Source organism: Ceratotherium simum, chromosome 11 (assembly GCF_057802395.1).
Source record: "Ceratotherium simum simum isolate JZ-2026a chromosome 11, ASM5780239v1, whole genome shotgun sequence".
NCBI classification, from domain to species: Eukaryota; Metazoa; Chordata; class Mammalia; order Perissodactyla; family Rhinocerotidae; genus Ceratotherium; species Ceratotherium simum.
In genome coordinates, this window is record NC_141910.1 from 15072118 (window position 1) to 15094866 (window position 22749).

A 22749-nucleotide genomic window follows, 5' to 3' on the forward strand; every position below is an offset into this window, starting at 1 on the left:
AATGGGAAGTTACTATTCAATGGCCATAGAGTTTCAGTTGGGGAAGATGAAAGAGTTCTGGAGATGAATGGTAGTGAAAGTTGCACAACAATGTGAATGTACTTAATACCACTGAACTGTACACTTAAAAACGGGTAAGGTGGTCAATTCTATGTTATGTGTATTTCATCACAATTTTTTTTTAAAGTCCAGGTGAGAGATGGTGAGGACACAGGTGGTGGGGCTGGGGTCTACTGTCCAGTGTCTGTGTGGGGAAGGGGGCAGGGCGAGGAGCAGAGGATGTCTCAGTTCTGACAGGGGTGCATGGGCAGCTGGTGGTGCCATTCCTCTGAAGAGGGAGCAGAGAGAAGGAGAGAAGATGGGGTGTTTCGGACCCCCAGAGAGAGAGAGGCAGGCTGTTTCTGCCCAGGAGTCAGGTGACAGGACTCACGTCAGAAGTGGCAGGGCGCCTTCAGATCCTGTAGGCAGCCTCAATGCAGCCTCTCATTTACTCTGTGAATATTTACTGAGGATTTGCTCTGTGCTGGGCACTCTCTTGACATCTCATTAGAATACCCATCAGACAAGAAAGTGATAGAAATTCAAAGCGTCAGCAGACAACTACAGGCATTGGCAACGGAAAGGACAAACGATAGCCCTAAACGATAGCCCTAGCTTCTGGTGAAGGAAGGCCTGCTTTACTTCTCGGCATAGATACCCCCTAACAAAAAGGCTGAGTAGACTCATAACTTTGATACTTGGCCCACCCTCTGCGCCCTGACTCAAGCCTGTACACCCCAAGAACAGGCAGCTGTCACTCCCTGCCCTCTCCAGCAGACCCCTGCTCTTCTCACCCTCAAGAACTCCCACTCTGATCTCCATCCTTCTAAATCCTAACTGAAGCCTCACTTTCCAGGAAACAAGTGGCCAGGAAGGGGCAGTGGCATGTGGATATACTAGGACTGGTGGAACGCACTTGGAGAGGAGTAGCCTTTAGAAAGGCCAGTTAGAACTGGGGAAGATATCTGAACTGTCTATGACAAAATATTAATATTCTTTTTTTTTTTTTTTAAGATTTTATTTATTTATTTATTTTCCGCAAAGCCCCAGCAGATAGTTGCATGTCATAGCTGCACATCCCTCTAGTTGCTGTATGTGGGACGCGGCCTCAGCATGGCCGGAGAAGCGGTGCGTTGGTGCGCGCCCGGGATCCGAACCCGGGCCGCCAGCAGCGGAGCGCGAGCACTCAACCGCTAAGCCACGGGGCCGGCCCTAATATTCTTAATATATAAAGAGCACTTGCAACTAACCAAGAAAAAGACAAATACCCCTGCCCTCTCAGAATGGGCAAATTAAAAAACAACTCAGTAAGAAATAAATACAAATAGATAATAACACTGAAATATCACAAATGCTATTTGGAACTTAAGAAACTGTTAAAGATTTGTGTGATAATGCTTTGTGTCAGCAGAATTATAAGAAAACAAGCCCTCATACTCGGCTGATGGGAGGGTAAAGTTCGTACAGATTTTCAGGAGAGCAGTTTGGGAAATGCAGCAAAGCCTTAAATTCATCTATAACCTCTGACACAGCAATGCCACTTCTGGTATTTACCCCAAGGAAGTAATTAAATATGTGGGCAAAGAGTCACCAGGATATTTCTCACAGTGACAGCATAATTTATGACACACTGGACATAAATATTAGGTAATTTTATGTAACCTAAATATTCATCAGTAGGGCGTTAATTAAGTGAATTATGGTGCATCCATATAATAAAATACTATGCAGACATTTACAAAGGTTGCGTGGAAGAATATTTACTGACATAGAAAAATGCCCCCACTCTATTGTTGAATGAATATGCAAATATGCAAACATTTAAAAAAAGATGTCAGGGATATTACCTCTAGAGAGAAAGGCAAGGGGTCTGGGGGCTTCTGGTGGAGGGGTGGGACCAGCAAGGCTCTATTCCTTCACCTGGGTGATATTTATGGGTGTTCCCTTCATTAGTTACTCAGAAAAGCAGGGTTTCCCAGCCTTGGCACTGTTAACATTTGGGTCTGGATAATTCTTTGTTGTGGGTGTTGTGGGGCTGTCCTGTGCACTGTAGGATGTTTAGCAGCATCCCTGGCCTCTACCCACTAGGTGACAGTAGCACCCCGCCCCCTCCCAGTGTGACAACCCAAAATGTCTCCAGACATTGCCAAATGTCCCCTGCGGAACAAAATTGCCCCCAGTTAAGAACCACTGTATTTTTTTTTTTTAATATTTTATTCATTTACCCCTCAAAGCCCCAGTGGATAGTTGTATGTCATAGCTGCACATCCTTCTAGTTGCTGTATGTGGGACGTGGCCTCAGCATGGCCAGAGAAGCAGTGTGTTGGTGCGCGCCCAGGATCCGAACGCGGGCCGCCAGCAGCGGAGCGCGAGCACTTAACCGCTAAGCCACGGGGCCGGCCCGAGAACCACTGTATTAAAGCATACATTTATATTTTATGTACTTTACTTGGGTGTTAAATTTTGCAACCAAAATTGCTTTTTTAAAAAAGGGAAAAAAGGAATCTTGGAAGAAATATGTCAAATTGTTAACAAGTTAATTCAAATTGTCAGGATTTGACATTTTTTGGTTTTGCCTTTTTGTAATATATCCTTTTTTACACTGAGTACATATTCTGTTCACAAAAAGAAAACAGAAGACTATTTCAATGTTTTAAAGTCACTTTTAATGTTTAAAAAGCCGGGTTCAGAGAGCCCACTGCCCCTGCAGCCCACAGGTGAGTCAAGTCTGCCCCTCAGGAGTGTCTCTGCCTTCAGATGGTTCTATTAGATCCCTTAGGCTCCTGTCTGAAGTCCCGAGACCCCCAGGAAACAGAAGGGAGGGGAGGAGGAGATGCGGGGGAAAGGCTGGCTGGACAGACACCGGGAGGAAGAGAGGACCTGATGGGATGAGGGAAAAGGAAGAGACAGTAATGACTGGGGTGAGGGAGAGGGATGAGACAGTAACGACTCTCGGGTTTCTGGCTAGTGCGCCTGGGTGAAACAGGGTAGAGATTCACCAAGTGGGGACACAGGAGATCCGACTTTCAGGGAAATAAGATGTTTGAGCTCCCAGGGACCAGGGATCTGGGTTTGCTCTTGGGTGCATCCCCAGCAAGTCAAACAGCACCTGGCACATCATGGGCGCTCAATAAATATTTGTTCAAGGAATTAAATGCATGAAGGAAGGGACATAAATAATCACATTAGAGGGTAGAAAATGAGCAAGGCAGAAGAGAAGTACAGATCTCTAAATGCTCTAGGAAATGAAAGCCACTCGTTCACGCAGATGATCAGTCAAAAATATCTACCACGGAGTCAGCCCTGATGGCCTAGTGGTTAAAGTTCGGTGCACTCCGTTTCGGCAGCCCAGGGTTCGGTTTCTGGGTGCAGAACCACACCACTCATCTGTCAGTAGCCATGCTGTGGCGGCGGCTCACATAGAAGAACTAGAAGGACCTATAACTAGAATATACAACTATGTACCGGGGCTTTGGGGAGAAAAAAAATAGAGAGAAAGGAAGATTGGAACAGAAATTAGCTCAGGGCGAATCTTCCCCATCAGAAAAAAAAAAAAAAAATCTACCACAGCCCTGGTACCCACGGTAGTTTTAGCTAAGTAGTTAATTAATATAAAAACAAAGGAGTGATAAGTATTCATTAATAGCCTCTGCCCTGAAGCCCTGAGACAGGGAAACAAAAAAGTGTCCTCGGAGTCCAGCCTCCCAGAGCTCATAGTCTATTTCGGGAGGCAGGTCCTGAAATTACATCCAACGCTGGAATGCCCGGGGGGACAACTGCAGGGCAAGGGGCCCGCCAGGCACGCACTTTGGACGGCATGTGGGAGCTAGGCCCCCAGTGCAGGCTGGCATCTCCACAAGCAGGCCACTGGCCCCTCTGTGCCATGAAAGGGTTGGGCTCAAGCCTTCTCACCCCTGACTGTGAACCCGAGATGTTTGGAAACGTTTTAGAAACACCTATCTCTGGACCCCTCCTCCAGAGATGTAGCTTCAAGAGAAGAGGGGACAGGGAGGTTGGCAGTGGATTTTCTTAAAGCTCCAACATGATTCTGAGGTGCAGCCAGAGTTGAGTACCCCAGCCTAGATCTGTCGATTCTGGGTCCGATTCTAACAGCCTCCTTCCCTAAGCATCAGCCCAGCCCCAAACTCCAGCAGGAACACCCCTTGTGGGGGGGTGTGGGGTCACATTACTTTCACCACTCCTCACATCAATTTCTCTCAAGGTGTGCTTCCAAAACGGCCTGCTTCAGGTAGGTGTTAGTTCTCAGGTCACTTAGAGCTGCTCAATGAGAACCTTTATGGAGGGGACCCAGAAATCTGTCTTGCCAGCAAGCACACTCTCCAGAGGATTCTCAGGCACAGTAAAGCATGAGGACCACTGACCCAGACTGCGTAAGGCTCCCAGGCACGTCTGGAGGACAGCTAGAGGCCGGGCCAGAAAGCACTACAGAGCAGCTATGTGCACTCAGCCCTGGGCATCCTGATGAACTGAGGCTGCTACCCTCAAGGAGTCACACGTCCCAAGTCTGGAGCCAAGTACTGAGTGCAGACCAGCTGGGGTAAGTGCACTAGCAGACCTAACAAGGTGCTGTGTGTCCAGAGAGGAGAGACTAACGATGGCCAGGGGAATCCTGGGGGCCTTCCTGGAGAAGGTGGCATTGCAGCAAGGCTTTGAAAGATGAATAGACTTTGAACAGTTGGAGATGATACATTCTATTATTTCAGTTTTCCGAGGGGATTGTCTGCCAGCGCTGGTGGTTAAGATTCAGCACTCTCACCATTGTGGCCCGGATTCACTTCCCGGTCAGAAAACCACACCACCCATCTGTCTGTCCGTTGTCATACTGTGGCAGTTGCCTGTTGCTGGGATGCTGAAAGCTGTGCCACTGGTATTTCAAATATCAGCAGAGTTGCCCATGGTGGACAGGTTTCAGTGGAGCTTTCAGACTAAGACAGACTAGGAAGAAAGACATGGCCACCCACTCTGAAAAATTGGCCATGAAAACCCTATGAATAGCAGCGGAGCATTGTCTGATATGGCTACAGAATGTGAGAGGATGGCGCAAAAAAAGAGTGGGCAGGGTTCTGCTCTGCTGTACACAGGGTCACTAGGAGTCAGAATCGACTCGATGGCACTAACAACAAAAGGTTTTGTCAGTGCAAATAAATAGTAAGGCATCATAAAGGGTAGGGAAAGCAGGGAGGACAGCAGCTCCAACAGCCAAGAGGGGCCTCAATAGATTTGGTCACTACCTGTCTCAAGGGCACTGGTAGTTCCCCACCATGACCACTGACCTGGACACATCATTGACTTCCCCACGTTTCTACGTTTGACCATCTTTTGTGATGCACATATTTTTTATTTCCACAAAACCACAGGATACGCCTCCTGGTCTTACCTCTTTCCTTTTAGGATAAACCATCTCACCTCTCCTTATTTATCTTTCTTTGCAAAACTAGGATTCTGACTCATAGCCATTGTTCCTTCTCTTAATTTTGACAGATCCTTCCTCTTCCCTTTCCCCCTCCTGAGACACCCCCTCCCGTGGGAATTTCTGCCTTGAAGTTGGGGGTAAGGGTGCCCGGTGAGAAGCGGGGGTCGTGAGTCCTTTGTTGCCCCGAACGGAGAGAGAGAGAGACCCTCTTGTCTAAGGACTGTATGTAGACGCCTACGCTCTTCGAATTTGGAAAAACATCTTTGACACCCCTCAAAATTTCTTATATCAAGGCCATATCCGTTCTATTCTTTTCCTTTTCCTCCCGACTGAGACATGACGGATTCAAGATGGCCAGTGTTCAATAAAAATGGGCAAATGAATGAATGAATGAAATAAAGACATAACTTTCAAAGTACACGCCCAGTGTTTAAGTGATCCTGATTCCTCTCTCTATTTTGCACCCATCCTCCAAACTCCCTCAGCCCCACTGCCCGGGAAGGGCTCGCATTTTATTCCCTCTGGGTATTGGTCTTAGAAAAGTGATAACTGTTGACATACTATGGCACTTTTAGTTTTCCAAAATTTCAGAGCACTATGGCATTTATTGTGCTGTTTCGTCCTCCTCGCCCCTCTGAAGAAGGCAGTGCTGAGATTTCTGTCCCTTCTGACTGAGGGAGAAACTGGCCTGGACTAGGGTTAGTGGGGAGCCAGGGCCGAAGACGCGGCCGTGAGCGCAGAGCCGGGTGGCGGGGGCGCGCGGCCGCGGCGGCCGCGGGGCTCTCACCTCGGAAAGTCAAGCTGGCGACCGGGTCGCTGCGCCGGTCCTTCTTCGCACTGGGGAGGTTGCTGGCCCTCACCAGCAGGCAGCACAGCATGGTTCGGCCGCCCCGGGCGCGCAGAGGCGCGCGGGCAGGACCGGAGCAGGAGCGGGAGCACCGGGCCCAGGCACCCACCGAGAAAGCGCCCGGCTCCGCGGCACCCGCGCCAAAGTGGAGCTGTCGCCTTCCCTGCGCCTCCGCGGAGAAGTCCCAACGCCTGCGAGAGGCCGCAGAGAGGACACCGGACACCCGCTGGGCGGACCCTCCCCTCCGGCCCCTTCCAGCTCCGCCCTGCCCGCGGCGGGCGGGGCGGGCAGGGGTCAGATGTTCCCCCTCCCGGGTTCCCGCCCTCGGGCCAGGAATGGAAGCATCGCTGACGCGGGGCGCACAGCTCGGCCGCGCAGCGCGGACAAGGCACCAGCCGGCCCTGCTTGCGGGAGTCCCCAGCGTGCGGGGCTCCCCGCGCGTCGGCTATTCTCCTCCCCGCTGCGCCGAGCCCAGGCCGGCAGGCCGAGGGCGCTTGGCGACTGGGTGAGAAGGAGAAATGAACGAAGGCAGGAGGAGCGGGAGACCTGGCTGCAGGAACGAGAGTGTGTCCGCGGAAACTACAAGTTGGAGCGAGCGCCGAAGGAGGAGTGTGCGGAGAGGCAGAACGCACTCTGCGCCCTGAGCCCCCGGCCTCCGCGCCGCTCGCCTTGCTCCGCCTGCCCCCCTGCCGGCGCTCGGAGCCCAGGCGCCCTGAGAGATTCCGAGGCTCGAGCCCTCGCGAACCGGCCTCTGAGCCTTCTCCAGAACAGTCTGGTGTCGCTCATCTCCGGAGACAGAGGTCTGTGGCCAAATCATATTGCGTTCCCTGGAGCACAGGGGGTCCACCCGCTGCCCGTTCCGTCCCCTACAACATCCCCACCACCAACAGCAATCTCTAGGCCCTCTCGCCCCCACTATGGGGAAAATTCCCTATGGCGTGAGCCTTGAGCGGTGACAGCCCCTTAGCACGCTTTCCCGTGTGATGTCTGGGTCTCTTACAGCTGATGGACTTCTTGACCACGGGGCCGGGCTTCTCACCTCTTTACCCCTACACTCCAGCACCTAGCAACGGACAGGGCACTGTCCCTCCTCCCACCTCCCAAGTCCTCACTTACCTCCACACTCAGCTGAAGTTCTGTTAGTTATCATTCTGCTGCATAAAATCTCGGCCCCCTTTCCTCTCTCTTATTTTGAGGATCCAGCATGTTCATGTGGCTAAACCATAACCTGGTGAAATCCAGCACTGCCTACTCCACCCCTGCAGCCTAACCGCTGAAGGTGTTGGAGAATAACTCAGCCAACCTGCCCGGCGTCACTTGATAATCATGACCCCTGACTCAGGTGGACCCTTCCTGCTGCCAGGCAATCATCCACTATTTCCAGTCTCTTCAGTCTCCATCGCTCCTAGAGGACTATTTCATACTTTTCTTTCCTGAAACCTACAACACCCCATTGCCATCCCCACTCTCAAGTTTGCCTCCTATTTACTGAGTAGAGAACTTCCTCCCAGCCTGCTAACCCCTATCAGCATCTGTGTCCTTTGCCTTCTCTCCTGTTATTATGAATGAATTGTCAGTACTCCTAAGGCCGGCCAGGTACCTAGGCACTAGGTCCTACCCTTCTCACCCACTCATTGACTAGTCTGAAGCTCTCCTCTCCACTGCCTTAAAGGCTGCACCTTCTCTAGCTGATTTGGGCTCTCTTCTCCTGGCTCGACGCAATCCCTGGGTGACCCCACCCACCCTCATAATGAGGTGGACACTTGCTTTCTCTCCTACATCCAGACTCCCTTCCTCCCTCTTAGCAGAACCCAACTGTTCGGGTACTACCCCCAGCCCCAGCTCCAGGTGAATCCTGATCTAGCTGAGCCCATCTCCTGGCAATAGCTATTGGTCTAGCGATGGGCATGTGTCCTGAGTTGTTATCCTAGAGGGACAGACAAGCCCAACTCCCTCTCCTGCTTCATGAGAATAAGGAAGCATGTAGATCCAGTTGCTGATCAGCTCTAGGATGTGGCAGACACCAAGGATGGCAGACCAGAGAGAAAAATGGAGTCTACCTGGGTCCAGGATGACTGTGGACTGTACACTGTATATGCCCAGAGCCCCCCAGGTCTCTGGATCACATGTCTGGATCATACCGGGGCCTAGGACTCAATGGGGCTTCCTCCCACGGGGGCTTGTATCAGGAATGAAAATCACTTTAAGGCTGTTTATTATTATTATTTTTTTTTTTTTAAAGATTTATTTATTTTATTTTTTCCCCCCAAAGCCCCAGTGGATAGTTGTGTGTCGTAGCTGCACATCCTTCTAGTTGCTGCATGTGGGACTCGGCCTCAGGATGAACGGAGAAGTGGTGCCTCGATGCGCACCCGGGATCCAAACCCGGGCCGCCAGCATCGCAGCGCGCGCACTTAACCACCAAGCCACAGGGCCGGCCCATAAGGCTGTTTATTATTAAAGTCTATTTGAGGCAGGATTTCACTTACTTGTGGCTTAAATCATCCTTACTGACACCCATGACTTTGGCATCATCTATGTGCCCAGAGCATCCAGATGCCTCCACTGAGGCATTTCTACCACCACCCTCTCCTGCCTGGGCCTCTGCAGGGGCCTCTTAGCTGGTCACCTCACAGTCGCTCTGGTCACCTCTCCCACTATCCACACTGGAGCCAGGAGATCTTAAAACAAATATGATCAGGTCACTCCCCTGCTGAAAAACCCTCAAAGGCCTCCCATGCTCTTGGGATAAAGCCCAGATCCCTTACCTCTGCCAACAGGGTAAGGCCACTCACCTCTCCCTCTCGGAGCTCCAGCTCCAGTGGCTTCTCCATTTCTGGAACGTGCTGAGCTCCCTCCCAACTCCGAGCTCCACTGTCCCCTCTGCCTGCAACTGCCTTCCCCGCCCTCTTTACAGGGCCCCCGGTTCATCCTTCAGGCCTCAGCTTAAACATCACTTCCCCGGGGAAGCCATCTCTGACCCTCTGGTCTCGGTTGGGTCCCTCTGGCTGCACAGCAGCACCTGTCCTTCCCAGCACTCGTCACAATGGTAAGGAATAACTGTGTAATTACTTGTTTGATGTCTAGCTAGACTGTGGAGTGGGTCAGTGAGGGGAGAGACCACGTCCGTCTCAGTCAGCCGGGCATTCCCAGTGCACTGTAAGGGCTGGCCTGGGGTTGACGTAGTGGACCTTGTGCTTGCCTCCCCAGGGTCCCTTCCACACGGCCATGAGCCTAAACCAGTGGTTCTCAAAGAGGACAGTACTGCCCCCTAGGGGGAATTTTGGATACGCTGATTTGGGAGATTTTTTTACTGTCACAATGATTTCTGGCTTTGCCCCTTTCCCCCACCACACTACACCCTGCCCCCTACTCCTGCTCTAATCCCTCAGAGGCAGCACAGGAAATCTGTAGGGGGCATATCTCATATTTTCAGAGGGACATTCCAAGTTCCTAATGTCTGGGTTTTTTTCCCCAAGACCTGACATGGGGAATCCAAGGAGCAAACAAACCTTGCCCCTCTGCTCAGTGACGTCAACCTTGAGATGAGCACTCTGCCCGTGAGTTTACAGGATTCCTTCAGGGCACGTTTGCCCAAGTCCCAAACATTCCAGGAGTGTGGATGGCCCAATGCATCCTTCTGCCCTCTCCCTTCACATTCATTGAAGACTACGTGTTCCCCAGATATCCCAATCTAACCAGGGGGATTGACGGGCACCTGCGTGTCCACCAAGGGTGCAGAATGCACAGGCAGTAGTAATTCTGGCTACAGCCACATTACGTGACTTCTGGGGAAGAATAGCCCCATAGTGGGAACAATCAGGCAGTCCTGGGCTTCCATCCCAGTCCACTCTTTTCTAGCTTGTGACCTGAGTCATGTGACTTGACCTTTCAGAGTCTGTTTCTGCTTCTATGAAATCAAGAGAATGAGGGGCCAGCCCCATGGCTTAGCAGTTAAGTGCACGCACTCCACTACTGGCGGCCTGGGTTCGGATCCCGGGCGTGCACCGACGCACCGCTTCTCCGGCCATGCTGAGGCTCCGTCCCACATACAGCAACTAGAAGGATGTGCAGCTATGACATACAACTATCTACTGGGGCTTTGGGGGGAAAAAGGAGGAGGATTGGCAATAGATGTTAGCTCAGAGCTGGTCTTCCTCAGCAAAAAAAAAGAGGAGGATTGGCATGGATGTTAGCTCAGGGCTGATCTTTCTCACAAAAAAAAAAAGAGAGAGAGAGAATGATACTTCACAGAGGTGTTGGGAGGATTAAACCAAATCCCAGGGCCTCCAGCACAGTGCCTGGTTGCATAGTAGGTGCACAGTAGGTGTTAGTGCTCTTCCTGCTGGCATTGCATTCTAATGAACCGATCTGGAAAGAGACTAGCATGCAGGCATCAGAGAAAGAGATGGCATTTGACTTGGGGAAAGGGACTGAGAAGGTTTGTGGGCTCAGGGAGTCACCAGGGGGATATGTGTTCCAAGAAAGACCTAGCACCATGGTGAGGGCCACAGCCAGCCATCAGGCAAGTGGACAAATGCCTTTCGCTCAAAAGGGGCTGCTCCAGGAGGAGCAGTTAGAGGAGACAGGACTAGCATCCCTGGGGGAGAGGGGATGGTCACTCACCACTCAGCCCATTGTGCCCAGTCTGGTAGGACAGTGGATGGACGAACAGAGCTGATGATAGGACTGACCAGGCAAAAATCTATTAGAAGGCTTCTTGGATATATGCACTGATTTCTTAGTACATGTACAATACCTGTTAACTATAATTATAATTATAATAAATATATGTTTAATTACATACAATAATAATAATTAGAGTTCACACAAATTGAGTGCCAGGCACTATTCAAAGTGCTTTACATGGATTAACATATAAACTCTTCAGAACCATCCCTCCAGAGTGGATACTATTATTATCAACACTTTGCAGATGAGGAAACTGAGATACAGAGTGGTTAAGTAGCTTGCCCAAAGATGCACAGCTGGAAAGTAGCAGAGCTGGGATTCCAAATCCAAGATCCCAGGCAGTCTGGGTTCAAAGCCAATACTCTCAGCTACCATCCTTCTCTCCCTCATTTGATGTTCTCATCCCACTGGAATGTGACCAAGGCAGCCAGCTATCTGCACTCCTGAGCCCCTCCACCCAACTTCACACTGGACTGGCTAAGCCTGAGGCCCACAGTGACACTGCCCCTGTCCTGGAGGCCACTGCCCCACGGCCCACCTCCGTGCCCCATGATCCATCACCCTGGCCTCAGCTTATCAGACTCTGAGCAGCCACCATAGGCCTGCCAGAGGCCTGTGAGATGGCCTGGCTGGAGGGTACTGCCTAGAGGGACATCATGGGCCCAATGGTGACTGACTGGTCCCATGAGATCCAGAGAGAGTGATGCAGAAGAACAGAGACCCATCTAAGATAAGAAAGCGTCCTCCTGACCAGAGAGTGAGAGGGAGGAGGTCTCTGCCTGGGTGAGAGAGAAAGGGAGTGGCAGTAGGGACAATGTGTGAGATACGGCAGGATGTGAGGGGGCAACGTGCAGACTGAGACTGGGCTCCAGGGTGTCAGCCAGACCTGGGTTCAAATCCTGCCCCTCCCTCCACCTTTTACTGCTTGTGTCTTGTAAATCAGAGCTAAAACCAGAGGGAGATGGTAGAGCAGTTAAAGACGGGGCTCTGGAGCCAGCCAGTGTGGGCTGGAACCCCGACTCCACTCCTTACCAGTGTATAACTTAACCTCCTGGTGCTGCAGTTTTCTCATCTGTAAAATGGGGCTGATAAAAGTTGCTACCATATATGGCTGGTAGGAGGATTAAGTGTCTGCATGTAAGTGCCTGGTATGAATTATAACTGGAACATGATACAGCTCATATGAAATGCGTTCTATTTAGAACAGCGCCTAGCACCTAGTGAGCGCAGTATCAGTTAAATCTGTCTGTTTCATAGGATTGTTGTGGGGTTTTAAAGAAACAGCATCTGAAAATGGTACATTGTTTGTGCTTAATGAATGCCCATTCTCTCTCCTTGTGATGAATGTACACATGTTCAAAGCTAGAATCTTCTCTCTTTTAGTCATTCATCTTTCGCTGCTACCCTCCTGGCAGCCTTGCATCCCCTGCCCACTTTGACTCAGCCCCATGCTGGGTACCCGAGGCACAGCCCTCCCCTGTACTGGCTCAGGCCAGGGTGCTCTGGGTGGGCAGTGCATGGTATGTTTTCCAAAGCACTTTGTTATTCATGAGCCGTGGATGCTGAGAACAACAGAGGTCACTGATGATGGGGGGAGCAGTGCTTTGGCCACTGTGTGACCTTGGCCAGGCCCCTGTACTTCTCTGGGCCTATTTGCTCATCTATAAAGGGAGATAATATCTGCCCTTTGGCCTCACAAAGCTGCTGTGAGCATGAAATGAATTTATGCATGCCCGCGGGAGCCATGAGGTGTCATTATGGGATATTATAATCAGGTAGCCCAAGGAGGGGTTTTATGGGCCCCAAACCTAAAGGGTCCGGGAAGGCCAGATCCAGGCCAGCTGGTGCGAGAAGGCATCCCAGAAGGGTGTTTGGCTCTGAGTGGTGTGTCCCTAAGGCCAGAGCCTTTCGTGTAATCATTCACCAACCTGGCCCTGGCTAGGAGGAGGGTGATCAGGCCTGAATGCCACAGGGAGGCCAAATTTGGACATGGGTTAGAGCTTGGCTAAAGCAGGAGATGAAATGTGGCCAGAGCTGGGGAAGGGAGGGACTGCATTCCCCAGACTGCCTGGCAGTGACTGTGATGACGGGGAGTGGGGGCTTCCAGCCAGCCCCCTCTGAAGGCTGGGGCCACACCCGGTCAGCACAGACAATGTGCTTCCTTTCTCCCCAGGGAAGGGGGAGCCCACCCAGAGGAGCGAGGCAGCAGGCAAAGGGCAGGACCGCAGACTGACATCAGGCAGATGGAGGGGAGGGGCTCAGCTAGGGGCATGGGTGGAGCATGGGAGGGACTGCTCCACAGACAGCCCCTGGGGCTGAACTAACAAGGACAGGAGAGCAGTACTTCCAGTGGGTAAAGCACTTCCGGAGGTAGAAAGTGCTTCCCCATTTATTGTTCATTCTCTCCTTTCTCCTGCTAGGGTCCAGAGCCTGGCCTGGGTTGGGGGACCATGAAAGATGAGGCAAGTGTGTATGTATTCCAGTTGGTGGGGGGGTTGGGAGGTGGGGGATGTGGTCAGGGAAGGTGGAGGAAAATCTGGTTCAGGCTGAGTGGACACCACAGGAGACAAGACCCCTGAGAACAGAGGCGGGGGCTCCAAGGTGGCCCCTCTCGGGGTTCATTTGTGCACTGGACAGCTCCAGAGGGTGCTGTTCACAAAGCCTGCTCAGCCCTCGGGCTGGGGGACTGTGATGGGGGAAGGGTCCTAGAGCAAGAGGCTCCCCCTCCCTCCACAGCAACAGTATCCTCCCTCCCTCCCTCAGCCAGGAGGGTATTTACAGTGCGAATGGTGCTCCCCAGCATTGTGCAGGCAGAGCCCGGGGCCCTCAGCCAGGCGGCTACCCCGGGGCCATGCAGGTGAACCACTGGCCTGGCCTGCCCAGAGCTGAGGACACAGAGGAAGTGTGGAGGCCCCTGTTTCATGCCCTCATCTTCCCCCTGGAAACACCTTGACAAAGGTCATTTCCAGAGGCAACTGTGGGAAACTGGTCAAAACAGCATGTTAGGAAAAAAACACAGCTAGAGTGTCACCTCCACTTCCCTCTGTCCCTCCTCTTGGTGCTGCTGTTTTCCAGGCCACAGGCCCATTCAGCGACTCCTCCCCGAGAAGCCCCAAATCTCACACCCAGGGGTGTGTGTGTGTGTCTGTTATGACACACCTGTGTGTGCTGCTGTGGACACATGCCTGCGTCCTCTGAGTGTCTGCTCCTTGGAACATCACAGGTGTCACATGCGCTCTCAGACGGGTTTGTGTCTGGGAGCCTATGTGCACACGGGCATCTGGGAACAGGTAGATCCAGGAGCTTGTGAAACTGAAGGGGAAGGTCTGCTGCATAGCCAGGGACCAGCCGATGCTCTGACTTCTGGGGGCCTGGGATGCGGCCAGAGCTCTGGGGAGAAGGGGAGTGACAGGTAATGGAGGCAGAGAGGAACCCACAGGGTGGGGAAGCTGGCTTTCACACTCTGGCCCCTGGCCCTTATCCCCCAGGATGGCTCCAAATCCAAAGGCCCAGCTGTGCAAACCCCAGTTCTGGCTTGGCCCTGACGGGGTCCCAGGGAAGAAGACAGGGCCCAGCCCTCAGCTCCTGGAGGAAAAGTCCAGTCATAACCGTGTGAAGACCTTCCTGTGGAGTCCCAATCTGAGAGGACAGCAGGCTCCCCTGCTCAAGGAAGACCCAATCTGATGATGGAGATACTGCCCCCCAGATACCACTTCCCACATGCTCCAGTCTGGTGGGGGCGGGGAGAAGGTCCCTAGAGGTTGATGCTGGTGACAGCTGTGTCAGCTGCTAAATTTCCCCCATCCTGTGCAAGAGTAGGATCCCTGGATGGGTAGGCAGTGCCTCTGCCCCTAGTGGCCCGCCTGCCTGCCAGCCCAGCCTGTGACAGAGAGCAAAGGCGGAGGAGAGCGCCAGGCCAAGGCCCAGTGGGAAGGGAGCTGGGTTATAAATAGGCCTAGGACTCAGCCTTCCGGGGTGGGGGGGGGGGCCCTGCAGTACAGCTCTTCACCGCCCACAACGCAGAAAGACTTCTTTTAAGAGATCCAGAAGAGAGAGGAGAGATGCGGGCCCCGCCTTCCAGGCCCACCTTAGCCCCAACCCAGGTTCAGCTTCCAGGCCCCGGAGAAGAGCCCTCAGCCACATTTCCCTCCTTGCCTCAGTTTCCCTCTGAGTCGCCCCTCCCCGAGGATGTGTGTCTCTGCAATACTCAAAGTTGGTCTGGCCGGGGCGCAGAATCTTGTGTCTCGCATCCCGGCGCTGCCCCGGGTGGAGAGCCGAGACGTCCCCTCCCCGACCCCCACCCTCCCCGCCCGGCGGGGATCTCAGGCCGCTCCTACCTGCAAACACGGCGGAGCAGTAGGCATCGCTGATGTCGGTGTCCGGGGTGTGGACGTTCTCGGCATAGAGGAAAAAGACCCTCAGCATGACTGGCCAGTGTAAGGGCCCCGTGTGCCCAGGGCGCGGAGAGGGCTGGAGAAGGTCGGGGAGGACCGAGTCGCAGCTCGTGGGTCCCCTCACTGGAGAGGGCTGGCGGAGGGAAGCCGGTTCGGACCACTGGCTCCCGGCTCCAATCTGCTGCAGTTAAAGAGGAAAGGCCAGCTCTGGGCTTCTCCAGTGGCTACACTCGGTCCTCGCCTCGGCTGCCCTTACCCCGCTGGTCAGCGGGCGCTCCGAGAACAGGGGCTTCTGCTTATCTTCCACCCCCGCAGCCCTACCCGGGCTCGGCTGAGCTGTAATTCAATGCTCCGGCCGCAGACTCTCCCAATGACACGGCATTTTGCACCTGGCCGCGCAACAGCGGACTGGGCGGCGGCCGCGATGGCCGGGGGCTGAACCAGGGCTCCGGGTGCCCAGCTCAGTCCAGATCTCGCTCCTGACAGGAGAAAGGCTCAGCCCCTCCCCTGACCTTCCATCTCCCGCGGTGCGCAACGCCAAGCCTGTCGCCTCCTCCCGCCGCGAGGATTCCAGCACTCTCCCTCGGAGCCAGCGGACCGCTCAGGGGACAGGCTGGGGAGCAGGCGCAGGGATGGCGCCTTCCCGAGGAGAAGCTCCGAGCTGAGGAATTTCATTCACCAGCAGCGCCGGCTGCCTTAAAAACTTTGCCCCCCTCTTTTCTGGTTGCAAAAGAAACACATGCTACTTTTAACACAAAAGCACAAAAGAAAGCAATCTCTAAGTCTGAAAAAAAAGAGTATTAACATTTGGATATTTACCAGTCCAGGCTTTTCCTCTGAATGCATGTACATATGCATATAAATTACAGTTATTTGTTGTATATCTGAGATCAGAGTGTGTGTACACTTCTGTGTCCTGCTTTTTCGTGTAGCATTTTCTTGCATCATTAAAAATTCTTCACAATTTTTTCTATAGCTACATAATTTTCTATCATATGAATGTACTAGATTCACAAAGCTTTTTCCTCCTGTTACACATTAGGCTCTTGCCAGGTTTTTACATGAAACCTGGGATATAAACCCATCTTCAGGCCCCCTCTGCTAGTTACTCAGATTGGATTCCTAGCCTTGGAATAATAAGGTCGCAGGACATGCCTTATTTTAGGTCCTGGTACCTCTTGCTAAACTGCTTTCTGGAAGCTGTGTAGATCCACACTCCCAGCAGTAGGGTGACTCACCTTCTAAAGAGGGCCACTTGGATGGGTGTGCAGCTGTCAGCAAAACTTCTCCCCCAGCAGCCCAGGGAGGAGCACACACACCCAGGGCAGGAAAGGTCAGCTGCGGACAGGGGGCTGGTTTTGCCCCATAAGGAGGTCCCCGGGGGAAGCAACACTCCCCCAAAGGTCTTAATTTTAAGATCAGATAGCAGACGTCTCCTGTGGTCACTTATGGTCCTCCTGCAGCAATCTGTGCCTCCTCTCTTCTTTGCCTCTAGCACACTATGTGGATGTAGGGAGAGGAAAACAGGAGGTTAAAAGTCAATCATTCATTTAACAGGTACGTATCGAGTCCTACAACACGCCAAGCACTGTCCTGGGTGTTGGGGACACAATGGTGAGCAGAAGTGACATGGTCCCTGCTATGCTCTGAATTTTGCCCCCCCACCCCAAATTTATATGTTGAAGCCCTAACCCCCAGTTAGGATTGTGACTGTATGTGGAGATAGGGCTTTTAAAGAGGTGATTAAGTTAAAATGAGGCTGTTAGGGTGGGCTCTAATCCAATCTGACAGGTATTCTTGTAAGAAGAGGAAATTTGGACACACAGAGACCCAAGGGATGCGCGCACACAGAGGAGAGACCATGTGAGGAGACAGCTAGAAGGCAGCCATCTGCAAGCCAAGGAGAGAAACCTCAGGAGAAAAATAGCCAATCAACAATTTGATCTTGGATTTCTAGCCTCCAGAACTGTGAGAAGATAAATTTCTGTCATTTAAGTCACCCAGTCTGTGGTGTTTTGTTATGGCAGCCTGAGAAAACTAATGTAGTGCTTGACCTCAAGGAGTTTCCACTTTAGTGGAGGAAATTGACATTTATCAAATAAACCAAGCCAAGCATACACTGTTATAATAAGTGCAGTAAAGGAGAGAAAATGGGTGTGTGTGAGAGCAGATAGCAGGGGTCCTCATCTAGACCCAGGGGCAGTGAGAGCTATTTGAGATGAGACCTGAAGGCCAGTTAGGAGTTCACTGGGCAAGACTGAGGCGGCAGAGGAAAAGAGTGTTCTAGAGAGAAGGAAGGAAATGCTCTGGGTCAAGGCCCTGGGAAGAGTGGGGGAAGAAAGAACACCGTGACTTGCAGATGGGGGTGGGATGGAGAGCTGGAGGAGGTGAGGCTGGAGAGAACATACAGAGCCTGTCGGAAGCTGCCTAAGGCCTGCTAAGTCCAAAGGAACGACAGGATTTGATCTACTTTTCAAAAGCTCCCTCGGGCTGCTTTTTGGAGAATGAAGTGCAAGAGGCCAGAGTGGAGGCCAAGAGGCCAGTTAGAAGCTACAGTGGAGGGTCAAAGTGAGAGGTGATGGTGACATGGCCCAAGGTGGTGAGAGTGGGGTTGGAGAGAAGTAGAGCAACGCTGGGAGGAAGGAGGAGGGACATTCTGCAGAGCAGGTGGAGTAGATCAAGTTTCTTGCTGCTGAACTTGGCCATTATGCGTCGCTGGAAAAAAAACCTTTGGCTTGGATGAAGTGATTGACTGATTCATTCATTCATTTAACCAACATTTATCGGGTGCCTTGTATGTGGCAGGTGTTTGCCAGATTCAAGTTTTAGAACTTGAAGGGTACTGAGTAGGGAGTAAAATTTAATTTCACTGGGAAGAAGGGCAAGAAGCCCTGCTGATCTAGGGGAAGCCCCAACTGTGGTCTATTTTTAAAGAAGTACAGTTTGGCTGTATTCAGATGCATAAAGTAACATGAACCTGCTCCAAGGCAGAGCTAAAATGGGATATAATAAGAACCTAGCTGCTTGCAAATATGGTGTGACGAAAGTGATTTGAAAAGAACCAGTTTTCTTTATAGGTTAAACATCCCCCCTGGCGACTTCTCTATGTTCTTTATTCATACAGCAGGTTCACTTCAAACATTTTACACACAGCCCAGTCTGTACAGAAATGAACTCCTAGTGAGAATGCATCCCAACTTGATTCCTCAATGTGTAGGACATGTTTGGAGTGTCTCCTGTATTTAAAAGAACCACGATCTCTGAGACCACCCTCTAGCCATAGGGAAAGACACCTGGTTCAACCTGAACCAATCTGATGATCTCTCCCAAGAATTTGGAGTTGGGACTGAGAGATGCTAGCCTGTGTGTGTGGCTGGAGCTGAGATTAATAAAATTGGAGGCTCAGAAGGAGCCACATGCTTGGAAAAGTGGAGAAAGTTCTGCAGTCAGAAAAAGAGATCATGAGTAGGGGGCGAGGTAGAGGGAACAAGAGAAAGAGACCCTTCTGGTTGTTCCTGGACCCTATTCCTCACGAGTCTCACTGCCCATAAAGTCTGAGAGATGGCCTCGGAGGTAGATATTTGCCATTTTGGGTTCCCAGCTTTTGACCTCTCCTTCCTAAAACACTCTCACCACTCCTCGTGAGTAGTCAGTCTTGGGGAGCGGAAGTGCCTGCCTCTCTCTCTCTCTGGAAGATTCAGAGCCAGTGCCTTCCTCTCCCCATCACTGTGCAGCATGGCCCAGGCTCAGCCAGCTGGACACACTCTTCCAGGACTTGAAGTAAGTCCTTAAGGAGCCTCAGGAAGTGAGATGTGGCAGCTGCAGTGACAGCAAATGACCAGCCTTTTCCTGCTGTAGAATGGGGGATCACAGCTATGGCTCCCGCTGCCCTGAGGCCTGTCCACTTCTCAAGTCAAGTCTGCCAGCTTCCCTCCATTCTGTGAGCCCCCAAAGCTCTCCCGTAATCCTCTCTTGCCTCAGATGCCCAGGCTCGGTTGCTGTTGCTAGCAGCCAAGAATCATCTGACAGACCCAGTGTCTTTATAGCGAATCCCTCCACAATTTGCTTTGGAGAAAAAACCTTTGGCTTGGATGAAGTAATTAACTAATTGATTGATTCATTCATTCATTCATTTAACCAACATTTATAGAGTGCCTCTCCCAAAGCTGCCAGAGGGAGCATGGCCCAACTTGAAGCATTGTTCTGTTTCTTGCTAGAAAAGAACCTCGGCTACAATATTCAAAGGTATTAAGCATCACTAGTGTCTTATATTTCTGTCTACCTTCTCTCCTTTGGAATTATGGTTGGGATCAGACCTGGAAAGAAAAGAGGGAGTGGAGAATATGAGGAGTTAGAGCTTTGATGTAACCCATAAAACTCTTCGGAGGACAAGGTGAGGTCTAGGGGGGTGTGTGTGTGTGTGCGCGCGCGCGTGTATGTTATCATTAGGGGGATTTTGTGGGCTGGAGTCCATCCCTTACTTGGAGCATCATGAGAATAACCATCAGGGCTGCCAGGTATAGCTGCACAGGTAGTGCACTGAGCAATTATACATGGTCACCCTCCTAGACCATAGCCGTGTCAAAGTCAGGATCTCTAGCTGGAGGTACTAAATAGGCAGTCAGTCAGCTTCAGCTCGGAAAGCTCTTAAAAAGATAAATTCTACTCTGTAGATAGCCTGGCTGACATGCAGAAATTATACATCTTCAGGTAGTTAAACTTATCAGTCCTTTCCCTTATGGCTTCTACCTTTGTTGTTTTAATAAGTGATCCCTGCCTCATCCCAAGGTTATATAAGGATTTACCCAGATTTGCTTAGATTTACCTATATTTACCAGTTGGTTTATTCAATTCTTAACACTCTGTCTGGAATTACAGTTTGGTTTCCCCTCTGGGAAAGAAAATATATAAGTAGAGCCCTTCCCAAATTGGGCAATTTAAGGGAAAATTATTTGAATCCTCAAGGTCAATCCATTTTTGCTTCTATGAGCTCAGGTCCTCTGGGGCCCCATGCTCTCTGCTCTGGGCAGAGGAATGTGGTGGGTCAGAGTGTATTAAGGGCAGGAAGTGGGGATGGTAACTGTGTTAGATCTCAGTTACCGTATGACCATTGACAGATTTAACATCTCTGAGCCTTAGTTTCCTCATCTGTAAGATGAATATAATCATAGTTTGTGGTGAGGATAAAATGAGAATAAAATGGATGCAAAGCACTATTTTAGGATCTTTCAAAATCAGAGATGCCTCTCTTCTCTGGCCTAGATGGGACTTTTTTTTTTTTTTGCATCATAGCGGGTAAGAAACTACAGCACAGCAGGATACAGAGACTGGTCAAAAGATTTTCTTTATCCTTTATTTGTTATCAAATCCAGAGATGTGCACTCTGTTCCTGCCCTCTGCTGAAGGTGAGATTTGTCAATCGTCCGGATTGTCCAGGGCCATGAGGTGGGCTTGCATTGCTTGGTCTTCCCATAGCCACGTGATAGGCAGAAAAAAATGCCTCCACAAAGATATTCACTTCCTAAACCCCAGAACCTGTGAATATTTACGTTTTATGGCAAAACATGTGATTTAGTGAAGGATCTTGAGAGGAGGCGTTTATCCGGGATTATCCCAGTGGGCCCTAAATGCAATCACATGTATCCTTATAAGAGAGAGGCAGAGGGAGATTTGCCAGGTACACACAGAGAAGGTGATGTGAAGATGGAGGCAGAGATTGGGGTTACGGCGCCACAAGTCAAGGACTGCCAGACAGCCACCAGAAGCTAGAGGAGGCAAGGAACCGATTCTCCCCCAAAGCCTCCAGAGGGAGAATGGCCCTCCCGACACCCTGATCTTGGACTTCTGGCCTCCAGAACTGTGAAAGGATAAATTTGTTGTTTTAACCACCACAGTTGTGACAGTCAGAGCAGCCATAGGAAACTAATGCACTGAGCCTCCGACCATGCAACCAGACAACTGTTGTAAAGGATGGGCTTTCAGACCACTTTTACTGCGTATTGTTTCAGAGCAGAAAAAGGAGAGTCAGCTCTCCAAAGAGAGAATTTGAAAACACTACATGATTTCTAAGTTCTCTGCCACATAGATCTTTGTGGGACTTGCTAAGAACCACTCTGGTCATCTCATCTGCTTCCCCTGAAAAGAAAACTCATGGTTAGTGTCAGAGAGTTTCAATTTCCCATGAAAGGGACTTTCCCAAGAATCTACCATAATAAACACTTAGTAAACACTCAATAAATAAAAACTATTTATTATGATCTGTTCAGGCATGGCTGCTAATACAGTGGAAAGGAGTATATTCAGAAGGGCTGGTTGGAGGGCTGGGGTTCCTCTGGTCTGAAACTCCCCTGAGAGCCCTCACCTGAGCCCTCACCCTGAGCAGGGAGTGGAGAGCAGCCTGTCTCCTGAAGTGCAGGGAGCATAGCTCTGGGAGTAATGTCAGTGGGTCCGTCTGTGTGCAGAGGCCTCCTTTTGAATTTATCCCAGAGGATGAGGAGTCTCTAGAAAGGATGAAGGAAAGCCTACACTCAACTTCTGGAAGAGACTACAACATCCCAAGATGAACCAATCTTAGCAAATGTGAGGAAAACTGTTCCAGGAGGCCCCAGTAGGGGCCTGGTGAGGTCCTGGTGATGGTCGGCTCCCTGCTAAGGTGTAGAACAAGGGCACAGGTAGAGCTGATGCAGACGACGGGGAGCAGGTGTGAGGGGTCCCTGCTGTGTCTCAGGGCAGAGATGAGCCCGAGAGCTTTTTGAAGCTCACATACCAAAGGATTCCTGTTGACTCATGGGGAGACACCACCAGAAAAGGCCTAAAGAACATTTCCAGAAGTTAAGAGGGCGACAAACCGTTGGCATTTTCAGCATTTTTTCCTTGGCTGAAGGCTGGGACTTTGGAAAAGGACACCAAGTGAAGTGAATATTTGACTTATGTTTCTTTTTTTTCTTTTTGTGAGGAAGACTGGCCCTGAGCTAACATGTATTGCCAATCCTCCTCCTTTTGTTTCCCTTTTTCTCCGCAAAGCCCCAGTAGCTAGTTGTGATGTCATAGTTGCTTATCCCTCTAGTTGCTGTATGCGGGACGCTGCCTCGGTGCGCTTCTGGGATCCGAACCCAGGCCACCAGCAGCGGAGCGCGCGCACTTAACTGCTAAGCCACGGGGCCTGCCCTTATTAGGGTTGCTTAAAGTGTGGTCAATCTGAAGGTCTCCCGCATCAGAATCCTCCTGTAAAAAAAGGAGACACCTGAGCCCCCTGCACTCCCAGACCTTTTGAATCAAAACCTCTGTGAAGGGCCCAGGAATTGGGCTTTGAAAAGCTCCCCAATTATTCTTATGCAGACCCA

General features: G+C 51.1%; 1 protein-coding gene across 16 annotated transcripts in view; it reads right to left on the reverse strand.

Moving 5' to 3' along the window:
- The window catches only part of DYSF (dysferlin), a 203296-nt gene extending 187361 nt beyond the window's left edge, over positions 1–15935 (reverse strand). For 9 of the 16 annotated variants that reach the window (XM_004435558.3, XM_004435554.3, XM_087436585.1 and 6 more), the window contains exon 1: positions 6261–6473. In XM_004435558.3, coding sequence (XP_004435615.1) covers positions 6261–6351 — 91 coding nt within the window. In that variant the 5' untranslated portion in view covers positions 6352–6473. Of the gene's footprint in view, positions 1–6260; positions 6474–15349 lie in introns of those variants that run through there. The other 7 variants (XM_004435559.3, XM_004435557.3, XM_004435546.3 and 4 more) reach the window with 3 other exon arrangements.
- Positions 15936–22749: the final 6814 nt, after the last annotated feature.